This window comes from Egretta garzetta, unplaced genomic scaffold (assembly GCF_000687185.1).
Source record: "Egretta garzetta isolate BGI_Z169 unplaced genomic scaffold, ASM68718v1 scaffold30, whole genome shotgun sequence".
NCBI classification, from domain to species: Eukaryota; Metazoa; Chordata; class Aves; order Pelecaniformes; family Ardeidae; genus Egretta; species Egretta garzetta.
This window is the reverse complement of record NW_009258383.1, coordinates 5,165,541-5,186,293: the sequence shown is the minus strand read 5'-3', so window position 1 is coordinate 5,186,293 and position 20,753 is coordinate 5,165,541. Positions and strand designations below refer to the sequence as shown.

Here is a 20,753-nt window from a genome sequence, read left to right as displayed (position 1 = left end):
GACTGGATCCCACAGTCCCGGTCAACCTCTGGCACCAAGAGCTCTGCCGTGGCTTTGGCACTCTGCATGATGGATTAGTGTTTGGCAGAGGCTTCTCCAGAGGAAAATGCTTTAAAGTACCAAGAGGTGATTGGAAGACCTTTCTATTTGTTTGTAAATCCAGTTCTTCCTAAATCTTCTTTCCTTCCCTGCCTGCCAGCCTCCTGGGCAGGGGCTGCCGGCGAGCAGCAGCAGGGGCTGCAGATGTCTAGTCGTACGTGCCCCACTCCTGCTGTCACACGACATTAGGGCATCCAAGCCATTTGTACAAAAGGTGTTGATTCCCTCTCCCTCACAATGTGACCAAAGTCCCACCGTATGACATCAGCAATTAACAGCGCGACAAGACGGACAACAAAATCAGGCTGAAATATGGACACACCTGAACAAACCTTAGCGTACCCCAATGCACATAAAAAATGCACTTGATTTCTTTTCCAAGCTGGTCTTCCAATTGACAATGTTCATCTGGAACAGCTGAATTGGACAGGAATGGCATATTTAACTCAAGAGAAAAAAAAACCAAAACAGAAGAGTAGAGTTTCATCGTTTGTAAAGAAATTCCCTGAATGAGCCGTCCTTTTCGCTGTCCCTGAGGGCCAGATCAGCAGCATTCTGGGAGCACTGCACAACACCATCTGAAGTTGATGAAGTTTTCCAGTGGTAAAGGATCACAAGATTTTGCCCCAAGAGGCTAAGAAAGAGTAATTTTAAGGTATTTAGGTCAAGTCCTTTTTCCCACCCCCAGTAACATGTGCTCACATTATAAAACTAAATAGAAAAAAAAAGAAATTCTCAAATCAGTTCTAACTGGGTCTTTGATTAACAGTCTATTTTCTTCAGCTTTGAAAAGATTTTAACTTATTAGATCATAGTCAAAGGTGACTTCACTGGTGACAGCATGATACTCTTAGCCTCTACTCGAGTAGTAGAGGGGATGTACAAGGCAGGAACCCCTCCATAAGTAGGGAACGTGGACTGTGATCAGTAGAACTGGTCTGCAGCTCCTTACTGCCTCTCTACAGCGCCCAGAAAGGGAAAATTCAGACTCTTTTGGCAGCCATCTTCGGCCCCAGCCAGGCCATGTGCCTGGGACTGGATGCTGCCTTGGGCTCGGCCGCGAGCAGTTCAAACCCCGGTCTGGTGGGCAGAGCCTGTTGGAAGGATCTACCACAGTCCGTCATCCCCTTGGGTTACTCACTGATTCCTGACCACGCCATCCTCTTTTTGATGTGGGTTTCTTGTACAAGGGAAGAGCACGGCCAGTTTCTGCTGCTCTGGTGGACCTTCTATGCTATAGATTCTGTACATTCTTCCATCAGATTAAAGCTAAGTGATACCCTGCCTTTGGTACAACCCCAATAGAGTACTGCCAGCTTACTTTCTGCTATACTTTCTGCTACATATTTTGCTGGTTTTGCTGTTAGTCTCTCAGGATAACGATACACCACTGGTTTAGATTCTGTACTAGTTGTTTTTCCAGTCAAAACCAGAAATAGCAACCTTTGGGGGTAAAACGGTAACTGCATTAGCTCACTTAACACATGATTTAGATTTCACTTCATCCCTCTAGGAATGTAACTGGCATAAAACAGAAGGCTCATCTGTGCTGGAAATGGTGTTGCAAATGGTGGTATTTCAATAAACTCCTTATGGAGAGCTTTACAGTAGTAATATGCACTTGTCTCGATGTTCCTCAGCATTTATAACAAGTTGACAGATACTCAGTAACTAAAGGTCATTTTATTAAATAAGGATTCTTGGTTTAGAGTCTCAAGTACACGCTTTGAAACCGTTCAAGAGCAGATTAAGCACTGAGCTCCCCAGACACACGTATCCATAGTGTAGGATCATATATCACGTAGATGGGCTTGTTGGAACACCTGACATTGACTCATAACACACACTGCTACAAGTGGCAAACCCATTCAGTTCTTAGTCATTTATACATTAAATTTACGTGTTGACTTATAGCTCCCAATTTCGAGTAACAAAGAATCCTTTGTTTTATACTTATATAATGGTTGCATCCCAATAAAATTAAATTCTGTGATCTTCATGTGCCTTAATCGGTAGACACAAACCACTGGAAAAGCTGGAAGGACTCAGCACTGTCAAGTCTATTCCCAGGGCAGAGCTGTGGCCGCTGAAACTGCTGAAAATGTTCCTACCAAAGCCAGTGGTTACATACCTGCTGCAAACCCTTGATGAACAAGAGCAGCTAATTTACAAACGCAATTATCATCATTTCTAACACCAGCCATTTGATTTGCATCAGTCTTCACAGTGAAATTCCTGATGTGGCTCAAGGGGGAAGACTTCCCAGTACCACCACTCCTCCCTGTCAGGCTCTCAGGTACCAAGCCTGGTCCAGCAGCGGGACACCGATCAGTAGGAGGTGAGCCAGGCAGTTCTGTTATCAAACAAGCCCTGCAAAACCTCTGGTGCTGCATCTATACCCTCCAGCAGGAAGGATTTAACTTTAAACCCTGTCCAAGAGGTCTGAAAATCAACGGTTAAGCAGGACGGCGTGTAGAGGACATCTTTTGCCCTAGAATGGGAAATGGCTTTCACAGTGATTCAGCTTCCACCCTTCCTCAAAGGTACATGGACCCTCTGTGTTCACACTTGGAGTAAATCGGTCCGCTGAGAGTGTCAGCCCTCCCTCTGCTATTAGTTTGGCTACAGAGAGTAAAAATTAAAATAGATAATAATAGACAGGGAAAAGCGTGGTATTGCTCCTTCGCTAATTGTTCGGTATTTTTACCTAGAAGTCAGTGAAAACTTGGCCGCTTACTCATCAGTGAATAACCAGCCTCTCATAAATGCACATCCGAGATGAAGAAAGTCCAATAATCATTCAGAAAGATTAAAGTAAGTCCAAATAGCTGGGAAAAGAAACTCCTTCATAAATCCTACCTTCAATATGTTAAATTATTAATTTATTTTTAAGTGAGAAACATCATGTTCTAATAGCTCTTGCTGGACAGCCAGTTAAAAAAGCATAAACCCACATCATAGAAATAATAAAACACTGAATGAATGACGTTTTTAGTTGCTCTTTTTAAGATGTCTAACTTGTATTTTGCATATCTAAGCTGGTAATTTTTAATGAGACAGATTTCTGACAATTGTTTGGTTGTTGGTAAGACTTGAGCTCATGCCTTTTCCAGCTATTTAAAACTTCAGCTGCCTCCAACTCCTACCAGCTGCTGGGCAATCACGTGAAGTGTTACCACAGATAAGGTTTAGTCAAATTAACCAGTGAATTTTATCATTCTCTTCTAGTTCTAGAAGAGCCAAATGGATTCAAGATCAACAAAATACAAAGGATCTTTCTTAATGGAGAAGTGGAATGGAGAGGTCGTTTAAGGGTGGTAGGAGCTTTCCAGTTGTACAACAGCAATCCAACAGCAACCAGCACACACAGCTTAAAACTCTGTACGCATTTCTAGAGTGATCACAGCTATTTTTCATTAGAAGGTGATCACTATCTTTTTTCTGGGCAACTCTTTTGCCATTTGAAATAGCACGCTGCTTGTGGGTTTGAAGTAATTGTGATGGATGCTTTCCTTTGTTCATTATCCATCAAACCCCGTGTAAAATTCGCCACAAAAAGTATCCTGTACTTTAAAAAAAAATAAAGAAAAAGCATCTTTGTCCACAGAAAGGTAGAGTGACAAGGTGAGAAGCCCATTGTCTTCCTCAACTTAACTGTCATTAAGCACACTTGTAAATCAAAGAATTTCACTAATGCATGGTGGTGTTGGCGTTGCAAAGCTTCTGGGGGGCCACCTATGCCCGCCAGCTGTTTCAAAGCCAGCAATCTTTAAAGATGCTGCATTCCTATTATGGAATTTTGGCTTTTGTTAAAGTTGTTTTAAACAAGAACACGGACATTGTACAGAATACGAGCTACCACTGAGAATGAAAGAAAAACGTTGCTGGATTTATTAGAAAAGGGACTACGGATGTAAGATGTTTACCCTCACCTCAGGTCTCATTATAAGCTTAAATTTTTCATATCAAATAGCAATTTTTCATTATAGATTAATTTAGCCTCTAGAAATGTGCATTATCTAGGTAAATACATGAGTAGACAGATGCAAAAGAAGTATTCTGACTAGCTTCATTGAACTAACAAGTCTCATTAAATGTGTTAATAAAAACAACTGTGCTCTAAATTGAGGTATTTGAAATAAATTTGAAGCAACTTGGATATTGACTGGGAAGTAGGCACACGCGTACTAGCAATCAAGAAGTGGAAACAAACTGTTGTCAAACATTGGTTTTGATATTAAAACTGAGTAGATCTAGCAATGAAAATTAGTGGTTACTGTGTAACTTATGAAAGTGCAATAGAATACATCCTTACGCCCTAAAACTTTGAAGTTGGATTACATTTTCACAGCCTTTGAAGTTTAAAAAGAAAAAAGATTTAGGTATGTGGGAATGGCAGTTTCAGAGATAATTTTCAAGCTTCCTGCATGCACACCCCATCTGCTTCCCACTTTGACGCTGGGGCAAGACCAAGGTACATAGCAGGCCAGAAGGGAGCTGCCGTTCTCTCCAACCATGACCTCGAAGGACCAGAACTTGTGAACCTCAGCCCTGCAGTCTGGATGTCATCTCCACCCTTCCACCCCTGTTTGGAATAGGCTAAAGGATGTTTCTATGGCACAAGCAGTGGAGGCTGCAGCAGAGGAAGATGTAGCAAAGCAACCATTGCACAGGAGTCTTGCAATTGACATTTTAATAGAAACGAACAACCTGCAACCTAAAATTCTAGCGAAGAATTGGGAAGAGAGGTAAGAGAGAGAGAGAGAAGCAGGCTGCTCCCCAAATTGCCCCCGGTTAGGATGCAGGAGCATAGCTCTGGCAAACAGCATGTTGTTACAACTTGAGACAGATGGAAATGTGCTTACTTGTCAAAGCTGTTATCCCCCAAGAGGAAAGAAATTATGTTGTCTTGAACGCGCTGTGGGTAACAGACAGGGAAAGGTCCAGAAATAGCACACAACTAATAATATAAGACTAGGTTTGGAATATGAAATGAAAGCTGTCTTTTGCAGAGAAAGGGGGTGTTTTTCCTTCGCAGATAAAAAAGTAGGACTTTTTTTAGTCACAATGGTATGAGTCTTACAATAGGCACCTGATGAAGACTTAACCAATTATCTAGAAGTTACAGATATTTGTTATACAGCATTATCAACAGGATAATTTCTGTGACTGAGGAGTTTACAAATTCCGCCCTATATAAAATACTGGATAATATGAGATTCTGAGCTTTTAAAGAGCCTTTGAATTCTAACTACAGCACAACCAACTCACGAATGACTATTTAAAATTTTAGACACTAATAATAATCTGAGTCTAGCTTCAAAAAAAGTGCAAAATTTTCTTCCTTCAAGGTCAACTTAATAACAAACTACATCCTTTTTTTAAAGCAGATGTCACAATAAAGGTCAAGAAGAAACCAAACTTCCCATTTCAAGAGCAGTAGCAGTATGTGTTTCTGATACTGCTCATTTCTTTCCACTGAAATAAGCCCACTCTAATACCGTACTTTTGTTCTTTCGCTACTGCATCCACATCAGAAAACAAATTATAATTGCATCTTTTCCATTAAGGCAGAGGATGATATACAAACAGAAAGATGTTTTGCCCTATGAGTGCTAAGATTTAAAAAAAAACAAAAAAAAAAAAACAAAAAAAAAAACTTTCTATGTTAAAAATGTCGATTTACTTTTACCGAATTCTTTAAGTCTCTACCTTCCATTAGGAGAAAAAAAATATTGCAATTAACAAAAGATCATTGTGATTATTCCGTTTTAACATTTATTCTTGCATAGAAAGCGAAATAGCCAGAGACATCCATTTCAGACAAGTCATGGCATCAGCAGGGCCCATTATTCCACAGAAACCACATTTAAGTCCAACTGGAAAAGGACGTTTCAAAATGCTTCCATATGCATTAGAACAATTTTTAAATCCTTTTAGGTTTTCTGTTCCGAGTCTTTAGAAACAGTGATTTTTTTATTAGGTTTGGTAGCCTCATCCATCAGTTCCTTCAGCTGCCCAATCTGTTCATCACGGAAGTCATTAAGTCTTTCTTCTGTGAGCTGGATTCCATACACAGTCTTTTCTCTCAAGTTTTTTTTGTCCTCATTAATTTGTTGCTGTATCAGTGCTGCATAGTTCTAATAAGGAAGGAATATAAAGGTCACAAAAATGACAAATGCAGGATTCAGATCAACTTTTTTTAATACCGTTTTACCATAATAACATACTCTTACTCAACCTTCTACAACAGTCTATTAATCAACACTAAATTACAAAAAAATACACATTTTATAAAAAAAAAGTTATTAAGACATTTCCAGTTACCTACAGCCAATTTTAAGTAGCTAGTTTAAAATGCATATCATATCTGTACAGATGAATTTAATTCTGTCATACCATGTACTACTACTGAAAACAATACAAAATTTAATTATAGAGCAAATATATTTATGTAGTTGTAACTATTAAAATACATGTTTTCTATCTAGCAGGACATCAATAGGATTCACTTTTTAAACTTAGACATTTGGAAAAGTATCATTCTTGAAGAAATGTGTTAGAAAAAGCAATCTATAATTAGACAGCGTCCTAAAGCCTTTCTGCCTAACTCTGCATTTCTGGGAACTAATCAGGTCATTTGCACCCAGCCCTGGCCTGCTCCAAAGGTGGTAGGAATTCAGCAACTGTGAGACTTCTGCCGCGCCGTCAGCTTTGGAGGAAATTAGTTACCAAAATTAAAAGTTAGGGGAGAATGAGAAGGGGCTTCAAGGACGGATCCCTCCATATTGCGTACTCATTACCTGAAGGAAAAAAAAGGATAACCACTTTTCTGTACTGTTCTGAACATAAGTAAGTTTGTTCAGACGTACTTTCAATCCTGTCGTAAAAGCATTTGGACCAATTATACTTAAATAACAGCATTTATAGTTGGAAAACTGCTTTATCACCACTTTGGAGCAATCTTCGACCATTACGACTTTTCTAAATGACAACACTCAAGGTTTTGCAAGGGCAGTGGTTCTGCAAATTTAATTTGGCTAGCGGTGCTACCACTGACACCGCTGTGTTCAAAGCCCATCAGCACGGACCCCGTCCACTCCCTGGCTCCCTCTGCCCAGCACCAGCCCCCCTGCAGCAGCTCTCAAAGAAGGTGTAGGGAGTGAATTTGTCACTAGCCTCAAGGAGCCTGTGCTTACTGAAGTCAGTGAACCCACTCGGACATTTAAAAATTAAGCACACATTTAAACATTGGGTTGGAAGGGAGCCTAAACTTTCTTTTTTCTTAAGAGGAACTTAAAAACAAACTCCACAGTTAAGCAATTAATTTCAAGAGTTAATTTTTATTGGAAAAATATAGGCTTCTCTCCTACTTTAGTAAGGTATCCTTTAAAGCACCCTTAAATTTTTAAGCACAACTCTGAATATCATTTAAGAAACTGAACTAAAAAAAAACTATATTCTGAATAAATAAGAATGACTGTGTTACATGGTAACACTTTTTTTTTTTTAAATGAAGGAGCAAATATCAGGAGTATTCAAAAGCACAGGGTTATAGCAATGAGATATAAGCATTATTTTAATTTCCAATTTTCAGCTGAAAGAAGCCCCATTATTGCATACTGAATTGCTAATCCAATTACCAGCAGAGTTACTAAGGCCACTACTTCAGCTGTATGTCTAAGAATTCCAGAGAAGTGGGTGAGAAGGAAAAGTGTTATTCCTCAGCATGTAATAAATTTCAAAACAACCTTTACTAACATAAACACACGACATTGTTTACAGATCATGTCAAGCCTCACTAAAGTCAGCAGGATCTCACCAGTCCTGCTGCAAAGCTTAATTCATGGCTATTTAAAGAAAATAGATAGATAAAACAAACCAGGGCAAACAAAAGTAAATTTTTATTAATACAGACTCTGAACTAAACTGATGCCTCATTTCTAATAGGGAGATCTGTAGCGGTAGAACATTGAGTTGAAGTTACCTAATCAGAAAAATAACAACAGTTTCATAATACTGAGGTTCTTCCCCACATCACCTCTCCCCTTTTTACATTAAATACACACTCAGGAACAGTGACACTGCGGTTAATCCGTGCAGTCATCCTACACCTCACTGGGATTACCCTGTGGTAGAGTTGGTCCAGGGTTTAGAAGGAACTAAATACAGTTTAGAGTTTTTTTCCTGATGACTGCAAAATCAAACAGCGAAGAGAAGGTAAAAAATGCTAACAGGTTAAAAAGTCTTCAACTTTATGATTTACAGAATTTCTTATCAAGGCAGATGGACAAACGAGATCTCTGAAGCTGTCAGCAGGCCAGTAACACACGGATGTGTTACACATCAACTACTCCACCTCATTCTGTCTTCAAATTTCTACACAGAATGAACAATCCAGTCAGTATTGATTCTGAATTCCAAAAAAAGAAATCCTCATTATACCAAACAACAACATTCACAGCTTGTAATTCAGCAACCACACTGAAAGCAAGCAATGTGAAAGTCTCCATGTCTTACCAAGAGACCTGACTAAATATACGAACCCTGAGAACCAGGTAACAGGTGATAGGACAAGGGGAAATGGCCTCAAGTTGTGCCAGGGGAGGTTTAGATTGGACATTAGGAAGAATTTCTTCATCAAAAGGGTAGTCAAGCATTGGAAAGGGCTGCCCAGGGAAGTGGTGGAGTCCCCATCCCTGGAGGTATTTAAAAGACAGGTAGATGTGGTGCTTAGGGACATGGTTTAGTGTTAGGTTAATGGTTGGACTTAACGATCTTAAAGGTCTTTTCCAACCTAAATGATTCCATGATTCTGTGATAACCCCTCCATGCGATGTCCTACCAGCACAGGTTCTACAGTAGGAGAAAAGTCCTCCCCACCACTAATGATCAACCACCTGGAAGCAGCCTGGGGCTACTGCTACAGGCATGGGCTATGGTACCTAGAAATAACCCAAGCCCACTTAAAGACCGGTTACAAGTTTACAAACTTTGTTGACTAGAAGATCATCTTTTCCAAAAACATCAAATCAATTACTGGTAAAGAGTTCTTCTAATCTAACATCAAAGCATCACATTTCACAAAGCATCAGCGTTAAAAGAATCCAGATCCTCGACAAAGCCACAACACCCACTCTCTCAGATGCCCCGCATCCAGGCACACATCGATGGACCGTATTTCCCCATGCCTTGACACCAGGTGTTCTGCTTTGCAGCGTTCCAACATGCTCCCATCTGGACATGTCACCACTGGCTCTTTTTCCCCCACTCATTTTCTAGCTGAACAAATGTTTTGTACATGCCAGAAAGCCTCAATAGTTACAGTTTCACATCAATTTGTAATGTGAACAAAAATGCAAAATTGGACCCTGAAAACACGCTGGGTTTTGGTTGGCTCATGACAGAAAATGGAACTTTCTCACCTCATTTTACTAAAAGGCAGTGATGCACCAAAGAAAATATGTTTCAGCCTTTACAAAAGTGCTGGAAAAAGATCAACTATATGGCGTATCTCATTTTCTCTGCCCATGATGCCAGATGAGGAACAAAAAAAGCTCAGGATATTGAAGCGTTTAACACATTACTGTTCCCTCAGAAATTCATACTGTTATTATGTGATCAGTGATTTGTTAAAAGGCACTACATAATTTGCTGGTACATAGTTCTGTAATTTAAGATTCGACTTCTATGCAGAAAATGCGCCATTTTGCTAACTGCACATGAACTTTAGTTGAACAATAAGTTGAACTCCAAAGTTCAGTAATAGGTTTAAAAGAATAATGAAAAAAAAACCCTACCCCCCCAAAAAAAAAACCCCAATCAAAAAACCAAGCAAACATTTCTTCTTTCAGTAGTATACCTTTGGTCGCAAAATATGATTATCGCAGTCCGTCTCAGACAGTAAGGAGGAGCAGCATGTTTGCGTATGCTCTAGTTTTCATTAAAACTTAATAGGTACAGAATTTAACTATTTCCTAGTGTCATTTTCCCTACCAGCAAAACTGAAACAAACCCTTACTTAGCTTTCCCAAACAAGGAAAATTACTTCGCTTCTGCCTTTCATTTTATTTTACATATAACTACATCTTCCAAACATAACAAAACTGCTTTGTCAGTTATGACACAAATCCCTGGTAGATTTTTCAAGGGCATCTTATTCCAATTATGGTTCGTGCTCTGCTCACAGAACCAGAGACAGGAGACACAAAAAGGAAGACAAGTAAACCTGCACCCTCGCAGAGCTGGGCTCACACGGGTGCTCACCTCTCTTGCACAGATGGTCAAAGCATGGGCAGGTCAGTCAGGGACAACCTCTGCACCTTAGGGGGTTTTAGGTGGGTTCATCGGTTCTTTGAAAGTAGCTCTTACTGCACTGATCCTCTGCCTGCACCAGCTGTACACTTTCTGAGCACCTACATGAGAAAAACAAACAAAATGGAGACCACCAGTTGAATGGTAAAAACCTTTGCCCCTTATATATGACTGCCACCAGAAACAAAGTGGATCAGAATCAAGTCCCAATCAAGACAACCTCTCCTGACCATTTACCATCAAAAAGCTGATTTATCCAGTATTCAATCCCAGCATGCTGACTGTCCGTATCGCAGACACCCTCAGGGTCCCACTCCTCCCAGTGTCCATCCCAGTCTTAACAGAGGATGGCAGTCCAAGGGGCAGACCAACCAGGTCCCTGCATTGCCAACAGTATGTGCAACCGCAGAGACACGCCGAAACTCTCTGTATCACCAGTGTGGAGAGGCAGATGCCTCACCTGAATGCTCTGATGCACTCCTTAGAGATGTTGGTTCTGCCCATAGATCACGTTGGCGCCTACAGCATGCAAGCTGAATCCAGCCATTTGGCTCTCTTAAAATCCTATGACATGATTAAATACTTGAACCTCCAAGAGGTTTCCACAAAAACACAGAAGGCGAGTCTTTGCAGTAATCAATAACCACAGGGGTTTTTATTTAAATTCACTAACTGAAGCAAATAGACAGTTTTCCCTGCTCTCTGATCCATAAGCATTCACAGAATGCACAAATTCATCAAAAGGGCAAGGGAATGGGTGACATTTGAGGTTTTGAAATACCACACATTACAGAAAGGGTGTCAGCCTTGTTGTTTTCAAAGTTGAGAAAGGATTTAATACAAAACCAAAAGCAAAACCCACACAACCAGAAGCCCCGCTCCCGCACTGCCAGATGTATAGACTCCTACCTGGTTCAGTGCACGCTGATAGGCATTTATCTCATATGTAAATACAAAATGCTGATAGACATTTATGATTTAATTGTAAGATTAAATGGGTTAAGAACCCATTTGCCCATTTTCACTGGGAAGAACGGTAATCATCATCTCTATTTTCTTTGGCATCCTCCTCAACATGTACAATGCTACATTTTAGACAATCGCTCCAAAAATCCCTGTAAGGTTCATCTAGATAGAGTCAGGATAGATACGTCTGTTCACAGTAACTACCTGTATGATTCACTTTCTTGCCAGATTTTCTCTTTAAAAAAGGTCTAAAATGTTCCTCTCCCTTACGCAGTTAAAGTATAAAGCCAATGTATTCATCCATTCCAAAAGACTATCTCCACTTGCAGTCAAATTAATGATAGCACGGACAAACAACAACGTTACCAGGGCCAGACCAGAAACCACTACTCTGAGACACGTTAAACAAACAGGGCACAGTCAGGCACTGAAAAACACTATCAAAATACTTTAAATTGATTTTTCTGAGGGCGACATCAAAAAACCAAGCATGACCTGACAGGCCACCCTCATCGCTCCCTGGAAGTTAACTTAAAATTGCAGCATTTCAAACTCTTCTGCTGCTAAGGAGAAGCTTTTTTGCTAGGAGCAAAATCAAACACATGCTGCTAGAACAGTAGCACAAAGAAACAACTGTGAACAAACAGCACAGCAAGGAACAACCTGTTCTTATTATTGTGCAGAGATATGCTGAATGACTTATTTTATGCAACCAATTTACTGTATTTTTACTACAAAACTATTTTCTTTGTTAAATTAATTGAGTATCTGCAAAAGACAAAATGTTTATAGAAGTGATTTTTAAATGGGAGATACACCTCATGAAATTCCAGAGCATCTTCATATATTTTAACTGAAGCTGTAAGTATAGGCAGAAATGTAATAACAAACCCAGGAAAATTCTACCACACTTAAGCTCAGCTTAATACACAATTTCAGTGGGTATTTTCATACACTTGCACACAGCCGTTAACAACCTATATTTTACCCTATAAGGCCACTTAAAATAGCCCATAAACATTTTAAAAATTGTATAAAATACAATTACTATTGAAGAAATTACCTGAATAAACAGCTTTGTGAAGTCACACATCCTCTAACAGGACCAATGTGTTATCAGACAATTTCAAACCACCTTTGTTTTTGTAAAGGACACACCATGATGACTTAAAAAAAAGTCAATATACTATAAAGGGTGGTGAGTATGCCTTCCTCCTGCTTTTGAAAATGCCCATCAAATGGTATTTGAATGATATCAGGTAAAGACATATGGCTGGCATTATCAGAGTTTCTTACATGGAAAATTAAAATAGTAATTTCTGGGAAAAAAGCAACAGAATGAAGATGGGAATTTCATTTGAGGTACCCAGCATAGCAGCGGACCTCTGGGGAATACTGCAAGTCTTGACAGAAGGTGAAAAAACAGCTTTCTTTTCTGGCATTTAAATCACCTGAGCATCCATCACATGTGTAACAGCAAAACAGAGGCAACTCTTAGCAGGAGGAACTTGCACACACATTCAGCACCGGCTTAACACTGCTCCTGCCAAAAGCCTGAAAGGTGAGTGGTTACTGCTGAGTGGTTTTGCAAAAAGAAAAAAAAAAATTATTGACCTTATTGTGAGCACAGGAGGGAAATCTCAAAGATGCATCTCTTCCTGAAAATGCTATAGGACTTTACATGTCACCCTGGAAAACACCAATATTCAATGAGGCCAAATGTTTCATCCATGAACACTCCAGCTCCAGTGAAGCAGACAGTGCTCACATTTCGAGTCAACAGTAAGGCCTCTAAACGGCACCGTGCTCTAGTTAAATAAAGCATTACAAACAGGTTGATTATCATAAAAATACAGTTACACTATAAATTTCACAGGCATATACAGGAAAAAACTAGCAACAAGCTTATTTGTGATAGAAACCAATGGTTTTTCTCATGTTTTCTTGTTCTAGCATCTTCATTACCAATGTCACAGCACAGAATCCATCAACAAAATGTTTAGTATCTACTAAGAGAGGCAGAGTTGTGCGAAGTAACGCTAAGTTTTCTGGTTTCAAAAGCAGGTAGATTTCCCCAGCATAGACATGTTAAAGAAAGCCACAGAACAGCCCTTCAACAAGGAGGTTTGCAGTAACGTAGCCATAGCTGCAGAAACCCAAGACAGTGCTGCAGCCAGCAAAGCCTGCAACAACGGAGGTAAGCAAGCAAATGTTCTTCAAGTCCTGTGTTCACCACTGCTTATCTTGAGGTATTACTTAAATAATATTCTAATCCTCTTTGCATTCACACACATACATCTGTTGCTCAAATTAATACTCAAATTCACATTCTGTAAACTCAAGGTCTTTGGCTTGAGTGAAGCACCAGGGTTGCTAATGGACAGGATACCAGTGGCTATGCTATAGGCTACCGTTTTCATTAGCTCTTCTGCTGAATGATTTATCTATATTTCATGAGAGCAATTTGGTTATAAATGCTGCTGTTCTGAGATCTGTTTACCACCTTCTGACAGCTCTTAGACATAAAGAATAAGATGCCTTAAACAAGATAAAAAATCTGCCATTTCTGTTGCATTTCAAATTTTAGCCATCCTTGATACTTTCCATTAATAATAGAAGGGTTCAGTTAAGCAGAAGCTAGGATGTAGCATATTTAATAGATACATTTTAATTAGAGGTTTGCTATGTATAAAAACATGAATACTTAAAAAATGGACCGAGTAGCTTATATGACCAATCTATGTTGAAACTTTAAGCACGTAAGTAAGAATCAAAAAGTGTATCAGAAAGAGTACTTTATTTTTATTAAAGCCAAAACACTCTATTAAAAAAAAAACACTCCTCAGAAATTAAAGGAAAGCACATTTTCATACAAATTTTTGAAAACTTCAGATTATGTGAAAGAACAAAAATACGTTTTTTTAAAAGCATTTTTTTCTAATCCAGCAACAGTGCAAATTGCATTTCTCCCAGGAAGAGATCCCTGTTCTTCCCCTGTGCATCACCACTTCTTGAGCAGGGCAGCTGAGGAATCGCCAAAGGGAAAAAAAAAACCAGAGGGGGGCTAAACCAGAGTTGGTAACTCACTGGCACTGTCCCTGCTCCTCTGCTGAGGCAGCCACAACGGTGGCACTCTAGAAACGGAAGAAAACAGGGACAGCAAAGCAGCACATAAACAGAATTCATGTAATCACAAATGCAAAACACAAAAGATACAAAAATGACACGGTTTGCTAGAGGCCAAACAGGTTCCTCAAGTACCCTTCAAGTATGGAAAACCCATCTCACAGCGGGATACATCTCCTACCACCAAAGAAAAAACAATGCAGCTGAAATAAAACCCTCCCTTTTCTAACAAATATACACAATTGTAATTAATGAGGAGCTCTAAAAACAAGCTGTGTGCTTGGATAAGCTATTTTGTATTTTAGTCCATTATTAGATGGAAAGATTTGTGAGGCCATTTCAAGCCAAGGGGACAGCCTAGCACTTGTGATGGGATTGTCTACATCTAAACATTGCATGTCTAAGTGAAGCTAGAGATGTAGGTTGTCTTTGTGCTGAGCATTGGAAAGAGAAACTTCTGTCTTAAACATGATGTGATGACTGGATACACTGCCCTCCAGGAAGAGATGTGGGTCTCATCGTTGTGAAAGTAGCTATGTCTCTTGCCAGCTATAGATGAAGGGCTTCAATCAACTTCTTTCCTTTCTTATGGTAAAAGTAAAGTGTTCATTAGTTGTTTTATTTTGTGATTTTTTAATTAAAAAAGGTAAAAAAAAAAACATTTCTCCTTGAATGAATCTGTAATCTCTCCCCTGGAGTTTGTTTTATCTTTGGGTAATGCTGCTGAAATCAGACTCAGCAACATCCTAAAGTGAAACACGTGATGGGGAAAAAAAAAATCTATTCCTTTTTATCCTTAGAAAACTTCTAATTATGTATATTTTAATTTCTGGGGATGAAAGACGATGTCACTATTTCTAATTACAACACACAGAGGTAAAACATTTCTCCAGGACAAAACCACTGGATCATAAAGAATGGGAACAACCAGAAAACTTCAAAGTTTTATAGAAGTTAATCTGAAAGGAGAACTTTAACAATATCATGTTTTGCCAGGAGATTCAGGAAGGATGCTAGAATATGTGATTATCGACCAAATTTCACAGAACCATTTAGAATCATTTGGTTGGAAAAGACCTTTAAGATCATCAAGTCCAACCGTAAATGATGCTCATACTGTAACTATACAGAACTGTTACCAAATAAGGGGATTTCTTTTTTCGGTTGCTTGCTGGTTTGCAGTTTGGAAAGAGAGAATGAAAAATTGTTCAGCTAAAAAGGAGCCAGGGAATGTAATTAAGTAATACTTAGTAATAATCATGGAGAATTATTATTTGATCAGGAAGGTATAAAATGGGCTACTTTTTTGAATACAGTTTACTAATATTGTTAAACTGGAAGAAATTACATTTATTTAGAGGAATGTGAAAAAAGTTCAAGGACTAACTCAGCTTTGCTTGTAGCTTAAATAACATGTCATTTTAATGTCCTTTTTTCATGTAAGGTTTGTGAGATCATAATTTGAGGTGAAAGTGGGAAGTTTGTCGCCTGACTGTCAAGGTAAATAAATATAAATGCTATTAAGTCCAAAATGGAGCACAACAGCATTACAGTACATCAGAGTGGCTTCACTGTCATTTGTGGAAAAACAAGCTGTGATTAATTATTTTTCTTCTGGATGCACAATACTTACATCAGTATTGTACATAAGGGCCAAAATCTAGGTCACTAAAAGCTTTTTGCATGATCTGGTAACAAACATAGTCTTTAAGATCCTCTCCACTTACGTTAGTAAGCTTCATCTCAGGCCTTAAATAGAAAGCTTGAGCTCATTCTAGGGAAGAAGAAAGGAAAAAAAATTGGAACACACTTGAACAAAAAACAACATTTAAGAAAAAATAAGTTCTGAAAAGAGAGATCAATCTGAAATGTAGATGCAGCACAAGGAATGGGGCAGGAGGAAGAGACGGGAGGTAGAACGAAAATAAATGGTCACACAAATGGGTTTCAATGGCTCGACAAGATCCTGTCATGGTTCTCTTCCCTTGGACAGGTTGTATCATTGAAAGTGTGAGCTCCACCGAAAAAAGGACTTCTTTTATGAAAGAATTGAAAAAAAAAATCTTCTCGGAAGTACATATCAGTATTTGAGAGTCCTTTAGACTCTCTTTGAAGAGTCTGGTACTGGAGACAAAAATACTTGGAATAGAAATATATTAAAAATCCCATTAGAACTTAATACAGTTAACAATTTAAGAAGAAAACATGGAAAATTATTCAGTCTGGACCTTCATCTGTAAAAATGATGATGAAATTACACTGTTACTAATACTAAACTCTAAGACTGCTGTGACTGGTCAAATAAGCTACAGACCAGAAAAGTTATAAACTTCAAGAACATTATTTCATATTTTCATACAAATCCTAATAAATCCTCAGCAATTTGAAAGATGGTTATTTCTTCACTGTTTCATTTTGCTTTGGCATTTTATGCTGTGCATGGCAGCTCTTTGGCTAATAAAAAAGCTGTCCTGTGCGCTTTTGTCTACTGCTGATGTTTTGTCTGGCAAATATTATGTTACAATCTCACAGAATATTCAAGGTTTTATCAGACACTGTTAATTTAAAGCAGGGCAAGGGAAAAGACTGGAAGTGATAGTATCAGTATGAGAACTTAACTTCCTCAATGCAAGAGTTATACCATAATATTTCTATTTAAATATTAAGCTAGGACATCTTGTCAAAATGCTTCACTGCAGATAATTCCCAGACAAATATCAACACTAAGTACAGGCATTTTACCTAAAAAAACCCTAAAGACTGTTTTAGCAATATAATCACACAACTGTAATTAAAGCACACAATGCAAACATCACTTACAGACTCCCATATCAATTCTTTAAATAGAGGACAAGCATCTTAAATTTGCAGTTATTTCTTTCAGAAGTATTACCTCTAGATTTTCAAGGAAGACAATGATTTCACATCTAGATATTCGCAAAAGGAAAAAAAAAGCCTGTTTCCAAGACAACCACATTAGTTTCCAGACTGCTAGATACTAAGAACATGCAAAAGATTACGTATCCCAGATGATGACACTTGAAAGACTTCCCATGCATGTTCTTCTACTCAATTTATACCCAATGAAGCATTTCACATGTACATGTATATCCAAAAGAGACTTGGTATTCTTACTTTTCCATTACTCACTATATGCTCATTAGAGCCAAAACCTTAAAACAAATACAGTAATGAAGAAAACCTCAAGTATAAACAAAAATTTAATCTGCTAATAGGTATCTTGCATTGATCTCCCTGACACCACAAATAACCTTTCTGCTGAAGGCGCACTGAATTTTTTACTTTAATGGACCTGTAGAAGAATAATGTGCTTGAATTAATTAAATAAAAAGTCATGGGCAGTATTTAATAAACAGACCAGAAGGTCATTAGTGTAAAAGTCAGATCCACCCCTTAGGACAAACAGACAGAAACTTCCGTAGTTTTAAGTGAATATATTCTACATTCCCTGTTCCAATACAATACATGGGGTACTAATTTAGAAAAGCAAACTTGGCAACAGAAAATACTGAGTCAAAGGCTGATTTTCTTGGCCAGTCTTACCATAGTCCCTCTAGTAACATAGGAGAGAGGCAAGCCCTACCTGAGTGTTTGTGGAGGCTTTTAAAACAGACAACCAAGGAGTCCTTAAAGTTTATCCACCTGCTGCTTCTTCAACATGGCACAAACATTTTGAGGTGTGCTCTTCACAGAGCATTACCTAGGAGACTGGTCATCAGTAAAAGAAAGCCAACATACAGGTAGACTCATATGATTTCAAAAATAAAAAAACATTGTCACTGGGAAACCCAGATGAATTCTTACAAGGGTGTTACTTAAAGTGATAAGCATGACGTTCAGTCTGGTACTTTGGAAAGTCCTACTCTATAGAAATAGCTCAGTGTATTTGACCACAATCATTTAGTTATAATTCAGTCCTCCTTGCTTTTAAATAGCAGCAATAGGGCATCTCTACGAAAACAAATGCATACTGATGTAACTGGCATTTTCCTTAAGACCACTAACAACATACTGGTTTATATTTGTAAACTCACTCTATGGAAAGAAGGCTTATTACTGCAATTAACATGTACTTCATAGTACTTAATAAAAGGCAAAAAAGATTAACTCATTAGTCTGTGTGCTAGACCCAGTACAAATTTTTAAAGTTCTTGTTGCTGCCGCAAAAGATGCTAAATGACATTCCCATTTTAGACCAGACATACACTTTGTATACACATAAACATACCTCTGTAAAATGAATAATATAAATTGTTTAAAAAGTCTTCCATATCCTCCAAGCAATAGAACAAATTACAGCATTTCCTTCTTCTTTACTTTTATTGCTCTCAAAATTACAACAGAATGTTCCTTACTCTCTTTTATTTTCTTAAAATATTGTGATATAACATATATGCAGCCAGAGAGTCCTCTGATAAAACAGTGCAGACAAAAAAGGTCTGAGAAATTAGAAGTTCCCATTCTAAAATTGTGCTGGGGTTTTTTAGCAGATTCTTAAGGTCAAAAAACTCTAAAGCCTACAAATTTATGTATCTTACCAAGGGTTTTTCACCTGCATTTTATAATTTTTATACAATCTCTGAACTACTCCAGAAGTAGCCACAGAAGTTAACTGAAGAAAACAAATGTGTCATCAGTATGTTCAAGAGCTGCTATAAATGAGCATGCATCTCTACTGATTACCTCAGAGCCCCCAAACCTGAAAAACCCAAAAACTTCTGTAGTCATCTGCAAGTCACTATCTATTTATCCCTTTATCCAATGGCTCTGACATTTAAGAGGATTTTTATAGCATCTGTCACAATACAGCAAGTATGGGCTGCACTGTCACAGAAGACTGGGGGGATTAAGTACAAAAGGAAAAAGGAAAATTCACTGATCTGCTGAACAAGTTTCAAGATTCAATAAAGTACTGTAGAGACAGATAATTTGAAAGCACTTCTAAAAACTACATAAAATATTCTGTACTGTTCTTGGTGAGATCAAATACGTATCAAATTCAAGACTGAACACGCTCTCCTGTAATCTCTATACAACAAATACTTCGAAATTAACTCACCTAAATCTTGTTCTATTCCTTCTTTTTTGTTTCTGCTATTGCAGGAGGTTTTCCAGCTGTTAAAGGAGGCTTGCTTTGAATTAGCAAATGACAGGGAAAACAGGGTAGGGGAGTAATAAAGGTATGGCAAGTCAAATAGCTTTGAGTTGTACGTACTTCATTTTGAAATGAACGCTCAGTTAACAAAAAACTTAAGCTTTCACAACAAAAACCCAGACTGCCTACTTATTCCTAAAAATTCTCACCCATCCAGAACCTCTCCTTTTTCTCTGTGCAACCACAGACCATCCTGTCACAAGCAAAAATACATGTTGAACTGGAATAGAAGTTAATTTACCTCAATAATTTAAAAGAAAGCATCTTAAAAAGAATGCAAAAACACCAAAGCCAGGAAAATATTAAGGCAACCTTTCAGAAAGGCAAATATGCCACGTTAAGATTGGCCAAGCCGGCTTAGCTCCATGTTCTGACTGCCAGCCTCCCAGGTGCTTTCACAGCCGAGTATGACAGTCTTCAGCTACAGGTAATGCATTAACATTTGGAGCAGAAGCAGCCTGCCTGTAGAGAAGATATCAAGAATGGAAAGCATAGCACATTAGTTCTACTTGTATGTCAAAAAACCCGGAGATAAACTACCTCTGCTCTGAGTTAAGTGGTACCATTTAATGATTTTGTTATGGTACATACGCATCTGCTCGGATGCCTTCTCCACACTAATACAATGATACTTTTAACATTAGCGTCAGTGTCAAACTGCTGCACTGTTTGTTTATACTGTATTAAGAAACAAGCCCTTTTTCTACTATACATCATCAGGAAGAGTTTTCAAACTGATTATATAAGTTGTTTTACAAAAATCTCCGCTTGCCATCCACTGATGAAGCGAATAAACAGGTTGCCTCGAGGTTTCTACCTGTCAGAGAATACTGAAACTATTCAAGAGGTTTCATTTGTGTTTCAAGACTTTTTCAATGGAGCCCTCAGCATAAGAAGGACATGGAACTGTTGGAGCAGGTCCAGAGGAGGGCCACAAAAATGATCCGAGGGCTAGAGCACCTCTCCTATGAGGACAGGCTGAGAGAGTTGGGCTTGTTCAGCCTGGAGAAGAGAAGGCTGTGGGGAGACCTGATTATGGCCTTTCAATACCTAAAGGGGGCCTATAGGAAAG

At 38.5% G+C, this 20,753-nt stretch overlaps 1 protein-coding gene across 1 annotated transcript in view; it reads left to right on the top strand.

Moving 5' to 3' along the window:
• The first annotated feature begins 10,900 nt into the window (after positions 1-10,900).
• Positions 10,901-20,753, top strand: part of DLX5 (distal-less homeobox 5) — a 61,894-nt gene continuing 52,041 nt past the window's right edge. The window contains exons 1-2 of the mRNA XM_009641477.2: positions 10,901-11,032; positions 13,444-13,576. Of these exons, the coding sequence (XP_009639772.1) occupies positions 10,901-11,032; positions 13,444-13,576 (265 nt within the window). The remainder of the gene's footprint in view (positions 11,033-13,443; positions 13,577-20,753) is intronic.